This window comes from Dermacentor albipictus, chromosome 2 (genome assembly GCF_038994185.2).
Source record: "Dermacentor albipictus isolate Rhodes 1998 colony chromosome 2, USDA_Dalb.pri_finalv2, whole genome shotgun sequence".
NCBI lineage: Eukaryota > Metazoa > Arthropoda > Arachnida > Ixodida > Ixodidae > Dermacentor > Dermacentor albipictus.
In genome coordinates this window covers 165,398,945-165,410,522 of record NC_091822.1, presented here as the reverse complement: position 1 = coordinate 165,410,522, position 11,578 = coordinate 165,398,945, and the positions used below count along the sequence as shown (strand labels likewise).

Below are 11,578 nucleotides of genomic sequence, written 5' to 3'. Positions count from 1 at the left end.
CAGACCCCCATGCACCTCTGCATTTTATTTTTCCTACAACACTTTTTAAGAAAAGTCATTTGCTCTCTGCCACATGGTGTTCCGTTTTGTCGCGGGTGAGCATGCCAAAGCGGCGCCTAACAACGCTGTATTTAAATGACCATCACGTGACGTATTTCCGTCTGCTGTTTCCGTCCTTGGCTGTCGTTGGTTATCTAGCTTTGCCACTACCGTTTGCGGGTACTTTTTCTGCTTGTACAAGAATGGGCGAAGACATGGCTACTCACATGAGTGTGGTAAGACTGAATGGACGCTTTTACGCTGAATCGCTGAGCAGTTTTCCCTTCCCAGAAAGCTGATTCAACAGGTGGTCACGTTCAGCCGAGACTGCCGCGCCCATTTCGAAAGGCCTCGTGTTTTTGCTAATGGGCGTTTGCGTGTTGGCACTAGTCGAGCTTCCGCTAATTGTTTGCGCATATACACTAATACTTTGACCATACTAATCAATGCGACGTGAATGCACTCGTGACAACGCTTTTACGTTATTTTTCTTTGCCGGCGCCGCACCGTCATGCGCGAGCTGTTACCGTGTGGACCTGTTACTGCGCATGGCGCTATAATTCAAATATAACTTTGTGCGTGTCTTTCTCTCTGTATCTCTTTTCGTTTAATCCGGGACTTTGGACATAAATTAGAGCTCGCGACACGCAAGAATAAACAATAAATAAATAAAATTCCTATTATTTGAGCTGGCGGCAAGAAACAGCAAGAAACAGAATTAACGAAAAGTGTGTGGGCCATCAGAACGGCATTGTCAACTGAGCGAAATGGCACGCGTTCCTTGAAAAAAAAACTGAGGAGGTGTACTTCTTCAGCAACTTACAACCTATATTTAAGGCGTGTTTCCAGTTATGATCGAGGCGTCTAATATAAGGACGCACGACAACGTTAATTGTTCAACATTTCCGTGACGCCCGGTATGGTACTGGTTTAATTAGGCCCCGATCAATTACAGCAAATGTAACAGCTGCATGAAGGACTTCAATCGAAGCATAACCATTAATTACTCTTTCCCGTGTCTGAGCGATACGAAAGCGTCATCCGGAACTACACGAAACTGCATTAAGATGGAAAACTGATCGAGTTGGTAGGCGTTCATGTTGAGGGCCGCACAAACTTCAACAAGAACAAAACCAAACGCCGCGTAATCTGTTATCTACGTGTTGACGCAGCATGTCCATTTACCCACAACAGGCGGCGCCACTATATTGCCGTTTCAGTGTTCATGAACACAGGGACACTAGCTGCCTGGCCTAGCGTAGAGTTAGTGTTGTAGTACTCTGGACCACGGCCGGACTCGAGCGGCAGCGGTTTTAACGCGCGCCGCTGCCGCTCGAGTCCGGCCGTGTCTGGACATGGACGGGGCAGCGGTTTCTTTCTTTGCTTTCTTATCTTCTAGAAACATCTTAAAATTCGTGTGGGCGTGCATGAATAGCTGTGCTGCAAACCGCTATTGTTCGAGCGATGCTTCATAATGCTCGTGCACCCTTTTGCAATCACGCGCTGTTTTTAATGCATCGTGTAACTTTAATTAAATTCGCGCCGATTTCTTTTGTTGGTCGGCGCATTAATGACGAGGTACACCTGCCCGCACTATAGTAAGCATTGCGCAGAATTATTATTGTTGTTTGTGCACACACCTCTACCCACCCACGATTAAAGAGAAAGAGAGAAAAACGAGCAAGGACTGTATTTTTTTTTTCTTTATATGACGCTTTCATTCGTTATGACCTGCTTACTGCGTGGTGTTAACAGCGCGAAACGTAGGCGGGACACGAGACGAAAAGACGACAACACAAGCGCTGCTTACTGCGCCAGCATTATCGACAAAACCTCGAACATTTCCGAGCAAGTCTCGAGCATTTACGGTGGAGGCTGTTTGTCCCCATAGCTTTGATGCGTGCGGTGAAGCCAGCTGAGAGGGAACACATGAACGTACGAATGTTTCTTTTATGCACGGAAGAATAGTTGGCATATTTTGGGGTAAAAACGATGAAGGGACGGAAGACCACGTATGTGCTGACATGTCACGGTTACGAAGAAGAAAAAAAAGACTGCTCTGTCTCTTATAGGAGGCGCATCGAAGCGCTTCAAGTACTCCATCTCCCTAAGGATAGCGTACATAAATCCTACAATCGATACCTTACTATAAGAGCCAAGCTCTTATATTTACCTATTTTACGAGTGTACCAAAATTTTAGAAGTCGCCGGTGACAGATATATCAGAGCGCTCCTTCGCGTCTCTAATAGCCCCAGTGTTGAAATAATAATAATAATAAATTCTGTGGTTTTAAGGGCCGAAGCCACGTATGAGGCACGCCGCAATGGGGAACAGCAGATTAATTTTGACCACCACCCGGGGTCCTTTAGCGTGCACCCAATGCACGGGTTACGACACACCGCCCTAATCGGAATGCAGCCGCGGTGGTGTGAATTCGAACCCGCGACATCGTACTTTTAGCAGCCAAAACGCCACAGCCACTGACTGAGCCACCGCGGCTGGCGCGCGATTGTAAAGATGCGCTTTCATTTTTTTAAATTTATAATTAAGTTAATTTCGTTCAGGCACATGATTTAACAAGCGCTTCTTGTGGCCGAGGCGTGCGTCTTATCAGCAATTGTGGTAGCACGCGTAATAATACCGAAGTCACAGCCTTAATCGCGTATCATTTTTGAAAAAAAATAAATTGTGTTGCGTACGAACCGTTATCTGTCCAGGTTGCACAAGCGTTTCCGCCCATTACTGACGGATTGATGCTGCCTTCCACGCAGCATGCGCAGACAGTTATTATTATTATTATTATTATTATTATTATTATTATTATTATTATTATTATTATTATTATTATTATTATTATTATTATTATTATTATTATTATTATTATTATTATTATTATTATTATTATCTTGTCTTCCATCCTTTCGCTCACTGTACGACCTTTCCAGTTTCACTATGTCTTAGGACGTTAACTCCGCAAAGCCCATATACACCGTTGCGTACCGAAGCAAATTATAACAGCTTGCTCACCTTTATTTGTCGCCGCGGAGAGCACGTTCGAAAACAAAAAAACGATTATTAATCTTTTTACTCAACTATCGTTCCACGTACCAGGGGCGCTATAACGTAAAGCTATTCCAAACTTTTCTATTCCAATTCTGCAGTCAACCATCCACGATTGGCCACAAAATGTTTAGACCCCCCCTTATCCTGTCTTTCATGCGACGTCACGCAAACAGCGATATGATATGTGCACAATGATTATGTATGATTGGGCCGAATGAAACAAAAATACTTATTTCTCATTCTACGCCTTTCTCGCCATTAGCCCTATGCTATACTGGTCAAACGTTTTCGGACGACGCTCGCTTGGCCTGTCAGCCACGCGATGTCACAAAACCGCGAAAACTCACCGCGTCAAAGTGACCCGTACGCGTTAAAGTCGCATTAATATGCCCAATAAAACTGTATTTCTTTTCTGTATAACCGAAGACTGCCCCGTCCTGAAAGGAATAGAAGATGGCTACCCGCCGATCGCTCTGGCACCATGGCTACTCGGAGCTGCCGGGGAGCATATTTATTGCATTTTGAGGGAACAAAAATTGATTAAATTATGCGGTTTTACATGCGAAAACCACGACCTGATTATGCATGCACGCCGTAGTGGGGGACTCCGGAAATTCGGACCACCTGGGGTTCATCAACGCGCACATAAATCTAAGTACACGGGTCTTTTCGCGTTTCGCCCCCGTCGATATGCGGCCGCCGCGGCCGGGATTCGATCCCGCGACCTCGTGCTTAGCTGCCCAACATGTACCATATAGCCACCAAGCAACACGGCGGGTAAGGCTTTCTTGCGTGGCAGTATAAAATTATCGAGCCCTTTCGGCACGCATATACGACATCACTCTGCCAATTCTATAGGCCTAGCCATGAACGGCTTCACTGTATAGAACTGCTCAACGTAGGCGTTGTTACTCGTCTTTAAAGCAACAAAGTGACTTCCTGTAAAGGAGGGGCGCGTTTGTCTGTGCTTTTCAAACAACGCTGCGGGTTACCGCCCGATGCTTGCGTCGGTGGTTACAATATAATGCTTGCGTCGTAAGTGACAATATAAATCTTACGTCAGGAGATTGCAATAAAAACATGTTGGAATAGTTTCACGTTATATCACTCTTAGAAAAATTTACACCCTTTGGGGCGTATCTTGTTCCACAACAATAATCGTCATCCGTGCTGCCCGCGTTTCCTTTCTTTAACGCTGCGAGCCCGGTACTTTCCAGTCACGAACGGCATGCGCCTTATCAGTGTGACGCAGCATTCTCGACAGGAAAGTAGCGAGCGCCGAGTTTTCAGGAAAGGAAACGCAAGCAAGGCAGATGACGATTATTGTTGTGGGACAAATACACACCCCAAAGTATGCAACCGTTTTAAGAGTGTATAGGACCCCTGCTTTCTTTCTAGTACCAATATACTCTCCATGACCACAAATAAGTGTGTACAAGTTTTAACTTTCTTTGGCGTCGAATGGGGCGTCCGGGCTTTGTGGGCGCTAAACGAGGTCTCGAAGTTCATCGTTTCACCGCCAACCCGCAGGTGGCGCTGAACTTCCGCGACGACGTGCGCACCATCGACCGCTGCGGACCGTCCCTGGAGCGGAGCGTCAAGGCGCGCCTGGTGCTCGACGGCCGCGACCCGCCGCAGTACCGCACCAGCGTCGAGCTCCGACCCCGGCTCGTGGAGGCCGAGTACGGCGTCACGCTGGTGCTCGACGCGCCCTCCATGGAGCCGACGGCGTACCGCGAGCACGTGATCGTGCTGCCGCGCACGGTGGCCGTGCGCGAGGGAGAGTCGGTCTTCTGCTTCCCGCCGGCGCCGCCCCGCGCCGTCTACAAGAGCACGCTGGTGCACGACACCCGGAGCGCCGACCTGTGGTACACGAGCGCGGTCGACCTGGCCGTGGTCGGCACCCTGGCCGTGCCCGTGGAGGAGGACGCCGAGGACGACGACGCCGTCGACGATGCTGATGCTGCGGCAGGCAAAGGCGACGGATGCTTCGACACCCTGAACGGCGGGTGCGTCGACACCGACGACGAAGATTCCTCTTCGAGGCTGTGATCTTGCCCCGGAGCGTCCTTGATTATAACCGGACGGAGGACGTTCGAAGAATGGGAAACGAAGGGGTCCGTGCAGCGAAAAATGTCTGCACGGAAAAGCGCACGTGGTTGGGTGGTCGAACTCGGTCATAACGAAAAGGCTTATGCGCTTAAGATAACTAGTTCGATACATCAATACATCAGGTAATTTGATATACCCAAAGTCACCTTTAACAAACTAACGTTTGTGATGCGCTCGTTATATGAGGATTTGTTGTATTCAGTGAAGAAGCCAGAAAGGAAACCAGCACATTGAAAACGAAACTATGCATATATTGGACAATATATTTTTGTCTACGCTCTAAAGTGTTACTCAGCGTCATTAAGAATGGCGTCCACGATACGCGAAGTTGTGTAGACCTGCTCATTGCAAAAGTGCGTCGTGAGGCGTCGGCTGAGGGCGGCCCCTGTAACTTGGCCAACATTAGTATAGAACCAAACTAGTAGTAAACGTCGCACAATGGCAGCGAACGTGCGCTCCGAATTCTATATATCCAATGTCCGATTCGCTACGAAGGAGTTATTTTACATGAGCGTCGGCGAATAAAATTGGTTCGTTCAATAAGAATAGCTCGCTCCGTTCGGGTTCGTTATATTCGTGTTCGACTGAAGGCAAAGCTGCAGGAGACGCGCTGGGAAGACGGCTGCTCCGGTTGTTGAAAAGCTGTTGATATAAATCTTCGTATACGACGAGGCGAATATCGAGTCGTGTTTTCTTTCTTTTTTTTTTGCCCACGCTGGCGTTCCGCGTGAGACCCGTGGTATACATATACAGCACGACGTCCGATACGACGAGCGGCGAGCCGTAAAGACGGCTACTCTGACTGTTAGAACCAGTTAAATGCTAGTTAGATATAGTTGTTGTATACGAGTAGTCGGGCCAGGGATCGCACGTGAAATCGCACACTCCGTGTCAGTGACCTCCGTACTCTTTTCTGCTTCGCTATCGGCCTTTTTGACCAGTAACCCTTGACAGCAAGAAATTTTGAGAACTGCCAGCAATTATTACCTTTGTTCCTTGTAGAGAACTCGCCAATTAAGTCTCGCTTACTATGAGCACAAGCGACGCGCCCATGGATGTTGCTCGTGGGTAAAAGGGCCACATTTTTCATGACGTCACGCTCTGCAGTATTGACTATCTCAATTTCGCTTCATGGGCTCCACCGTGTTATAACGAGAGCGGAATCAGTACAATCACTTATGCCATGCAAACGCAATCCTTAAACGCCGAGCCTCCTTTTTACAAAATTTCGCCGTTTGAGTGTTGGCTGTATATATACGGCCAACACGCGAACGGCGAAAACATGCAAACGGCGAAACTGCGAAACACCGTTATAACGTTGTTCTTATATAGGTCAGCAGTCCAGCGAGAAAGATCCCGTGTTCACAGACCAAGCTACCGGCGCCCCCATGCAGTGCTCCTCTAAAATCGCTTGGCGTGCTTAATTCATGTTTCTTGCCCCTATACACCACTGCAGTCTAACATAAACTAAATATGTACTCTATCAGCTCGATGTTGCGCAGGCACGCACGTATACCCCGCCGCACGCACATATCGTTTGCTGAAATTAAATTTTAGTGTTCTACCTGCCAAAACCATCATATTTTTTCTAGTCTCAAGTATATGTCGGTTAATACTCGTAACGCAGCTACTCGACGCATTGAACAGGCAACGATAGCGCGGATTGTTGAGACCGCTTCTTGCATTTAATATTGGCAGCGCAAATCCGAGAGCCATTTTGCTGCTTGTCGTTTTTTGTTCCGCGCTTCGTGGAGAGCGCCCCTGAACGCTGCCGTGCACAAAGAGCTTGATCATGCCAATAATCAAGAATATATCAGTGTCCAAGAATATATGGCTCGAGCACGACGTTTGCGATTGCGTCACCAGGTCTGCAATACGTTCGTGTCGCTGTGACGTTTTACATAAACAGAGAACGGAAACGAAAGAGCGCAGCTATATCACGAGCGACATGATCACAACAAATCTGCGCCATCTAGGTCATTCCGCGGTCGTTAAAAAATTGTATTTGCCGTGAATCAGGCGAACGCCACCTATTGGCCTCGAGCTCCACCACTGGAAAAGCTGGCGCCACCGTCGGCGTGACGTGCTAGGAGGGATCACGTGGACATAGCGGCCGCGTCGGCTGCTTCGGGCGCGCCGAAGCGAGCTGAAAATGAGTTTAAATTCCCTCGTACGCTGCGGTTTTCATTTAGTGGCGAAATTTTCCCGCTTCGAGTGTCTCCTTTACAACGCTTGAAAGCACTACAATAGGTAGTGGCTGCCTTTGAAGGCGCGTGACATGGTAGGCTACTGCTCGGTGCCGCAGGGCCGGACGCACGTAACGGAGGCCGGTGTCGGCCTTATTCACACGTAGCCGCAGGACAAGAAGCTGTGTGAAGCTTGGCTCGCGAAACATGAAACCGGCAGTCATCGGCTACAACTCGGGTATGCAGCAAGCACAGACGCGAGGAAGATTTCTGCTACGGCGCCCGGTCTGCGATGTTCTCAGAACGTGCACTGAGACGCTCGCCTGAGTCCGCTGCCCGACTAATGTCATGACGGTTTGGTCTATGAACTTGTCGATACTATAGATACTGCCAAGTTCAGTGGAGTGGAAAGGCAGCGGTGAGAAGCACATTTAAAGAAAGCATGGCATATGGTCATGTTTGTGTTATGAATTAATGCACTGGATTACAAGAAAGGAGCAGCGGGAAATTGCACGCTGAGAACGCCGATAAACATACAGTGCGACGCAACTCGAGAAAGAATAATGAAAGATCAAAGAATTTAGAAGAAAAAAAAGATTGCATCGTCGCGACGGCACATCACAGTCCCCGTAGGCGCCGAAGTCCCTGCAATGAAATTATTTTTGAACAGCTCTGATAGCGCCCACGCAACAATGGTTGCCTGTATACTGTCAAATGCTCATATTCTGCGGCCTAAAGCTCATGGCACGGTGCGAAAACGCGCGCGCGGAGAAAGCGAAACAGTGCGCGGACAATCATGCAGACGCGCAGTTGGTCGCTGCGAATCTGCGCGATCGCTGCATTGAGGCTTCATTCTATTACGCTCCATTTAGTTATACAAACACTATAAGAACACATTTCACATAGTTTGCTCTCGGCGTTTACCTACCTTTCACGCAAGAAGCCGGTTCGGGAGACTCCATCGCGGCGACCGCGCGCAGTGGCGTTCACTGTACGTATTCGGTAAAGAGATAGCGGCTGTAAACGATTGTGTGCTTTCAGCTTGCCCAAGATTATTATTTAGACAGTAAGAAACTTCTCTCGTTTCGAAAGCACTTACAGAAATGTCCGGGAGAGCTCGCGCGTGGTGTTTTCAGTGAGCGCTGACAGCAAAACCTATGAGGAGCGCGTCACGTGATCCCTCATACTACGGCATCCAGGCGCTTCCGATAGAGAGCGACTCCGTAACTCCTCGCCGCCAATAATCGGATCATGGTCAAGCGCACTAGAGGCTTTATTGAAAGAAGTTCATTACTAAGAAAAAAAAAAGTTTGTAACTTCAGCCTGAATCCACTTGAGAGATATATACGCAGCATTGGAGAAGTTGGGAAATATTCAAACGCGCAACTTGAGTGCCTTGGTCTAGGAAACTATAGGGTCAAGAAGACACGTTTAACTCGGATCGTGTCCTTATGCTGGCCGTGTTCGATTTGTGTTAGTTTCCCTTTCGCTTTACATCGTGTGCCAAATCGGCCGCCAACGCGCAGTCTACTGTGTGCTAGTTCATTATTCAAGGAATTACGGGAACGGACCCGTGAATATATTTTTCGCAAGAACTTTGGGGAAGGCACCGTATAGGACTAGACAAGCACAAAGTACAAAGGTATGCGGTCCACTGTTAAAGGGAACCGCTAATTGGAACTGAGCAGGTTGTAACTTATGCGTTGATGGTGTAACTTATGGGGGAAAAAAGTGGGCTGGTGATGTGAAGAGCTTGAGAATCATCCTTTGGCGAATGATTATTTTGAAGCCGTATTCTGCAGACCATTCTGCACCAAGTATCACCCGGTGCTGTCTCGTCTTCCGTACTTTGTGCTTGCACAATTTACGATACGATGCTCACACTGGGTTTCAATCGACTTGCCTATAGTAACAGGTTCTTGTACCTGAACTTCGATTAAACATTCCACGATCCGCTTTTTGCGGGTATGCCATGGGTTGCTAGTGTGCAGTCATGTTTGTTACGATAAGTTTCGTTGGCTATGTAGTACACGTCGCATAATGCACGTAGAAGACCTTTGTGTTCAGAGTGGTTTATTGTATCGTTTCGCAGAGCTTTAGTTTCGTTTCACTTTGTGCACTTGTACTGCCCCACAGGGTATATACTCCACATAGACATAAGCGGGGTTATGTTGGTCATTGCACGTGTTGAAAAATCACTCGTATGATCGCGCGAACTTTACACGCATGGCACATGTTTGTTTGTTTGTTTGCTTGTTTTATGAAGGCGTACTTAGTACGTGTACACGGTTACCTGCACATTAACGTTTCTTATGAAAGTATTTTATTTGTATCATGCGTTTTCTTTGTTTGATTTTCTTCTTTTTTTGTGCCTATGAAGCTTTTGTTGCAAAGTTATATCCTATTAATTTGTTCGTTTTTAATTTTTTTTCATGCTTGTACGACAACCGGGGTGTAATTGTTCCAGCTAGAGACTTTAGCTGGACATTTGCGAATGATCAAAGGGACCAATAAAGACGCTTTCACCATTTTTCATTTCTCTGGTATGCGTTGTCAAACGCTGCAAAATGTACACTGACGAGCGCATCTTGAGTGATTTTTTGTAAAGATCAACGCTTAGTGAAAGCTATGGACGATAACTTCCGTAAGCAAACTTTCCCACACATGAAATTTTCTTTATCCAAATGGCCGCGTTCCCGCTATAGTATAGCACTGTTTAAGCTGAGACGCGCGTTTTGAAAGCTTCGACCGAATGATTGGGAACAGAGGGCGGCAGAGATGACGTCACTATAGACTGCCATTGACACTTCATTCATATAGAGCAGCCAAATTGACACCTTACCAAAGCCAGAGCGCCCGAAGTAGCTTGAGGTATTGAGTATGCCGAAGACACCGATAAAATTTTGAATGGTCTTTGACTTTCTATTTGCCTTTGTCTCTCTTCGATTGACGAAGTCATCGTCTTCTCTCCCTTTTGTCCCGTGTCCTCAGTCGTCAAACATCTCTGAGCTGTCGGTTTGAAACCAATAGTCTCTCCTGGAAACGTTGAGGTCACTGTCACTATCGAAATCTGTCGCTAACCGCTCACGCTGTGCATTACGATCACCCACTGATGACGCTACAGTCTTCTTGGCTTTCTGGACTTCGCTCACGCGAGTTCGGGGTCGCTGTTTCTGGTCCTGGAACGCTATTCGCCAGCGGCACTGTAACGGTGGCATGCGCGTATTTGAGTGAAGGACACTGCAGGGTCGGGTCTGAACGTTACCACCCACACACTACGTAGACAAGGCTGGACGTCTGTGAACAAGAGGGCGCATTTGCAGGTGAAAAAAACAGGTGACCGGAGACAGTTATTCGGTGTTCTACGCTTTGAATTGTCTTGGCCACGTGACCTTTGAAAACTTGGTCACGTCTTGCCCTCCTAGAATATTCACGCCCAATAGAGTGTGTTCGTTCTTTCTTTCTTTCTTTATTTCTTTATTTCTTTATTTCTTTCTTTCTTTCTGCCCGCACGTCACAAAGTTGCGGCGGCGCTGCCGTCACAACTTTGTGACGTCACGCTGCTTGATGCCGTCATCGCGACGTCATCAGCAGCGTGACGTCACGAAGATGTGCGTATACGGCTGCGCTGCCGTCCCATTCCGCGCGGGCAGAAAAATGATATAGGATATCTCTATCACTGGCGCGCATTTTCTCTGCAGACAAAATTGACAGACGTGGTCTGGTATTTAAAAGTCACATCTATGCTCAGATTGTTATTTGAAGCGGCAAACTGCGGATGTGAAGAGCTGCGTCAACGATTTGTATATACGTGTAAAAAAAAAAAAAACCTCGCTTGCACATAGATTTAGAATTACAGCTAGGCAGCCGCAATTAGTCTGGAGTGGCGCGTCCCTAACATCTCCACAATTTCATATATATATATATATATATATATATATATATATATATATATATATATATATATATATAGTTTCAACGTTTATCCATGTGCTTGTGCCTGCATGCTGCACTTGTTTGTTTACATACGTGCAGCTTGTACGTGCAAGTCCGTTTCACGAAACACTGCAGCTGAAGCTGCTGGACTTACTCTGGAAGAGCAGATGCCGGGTTCAAAACTGAGCGTACGACGTTCGTCGCACTGCAGCTCGGTGCGTTCGTCTTCTCGATGTTGGAG

At 47.3% G+C, this 11,578-nt stretch overlaps 1 protein-coding gene across 1 annotated transcript; it reads left to right on the top strand.

Annotated features, from left to right (window-relative positions):
* Positions 1-131: 131 nt before the first annotated feature.
* LOC139056266 (uncharacterized) lies at positions 132-9,936 on the top strand. Its single transcript, XM_070534351.1, has 2 exons — positions 132-275; positions 4,634-9,936. Exons 1-2 carry the CDS (start codon positions 243-245, stop codon positions 5,153-5,155), a joined length of 555 nt encoding a protein of 184 aa, XP_070390452.1. The 5' UTR covers positions 132-242; the 3' UTR covers positions 5,156-9,936.
* The last annotated feature ends 1,642 nt before the right edge of the window (positions 9,937-11,578 follow it).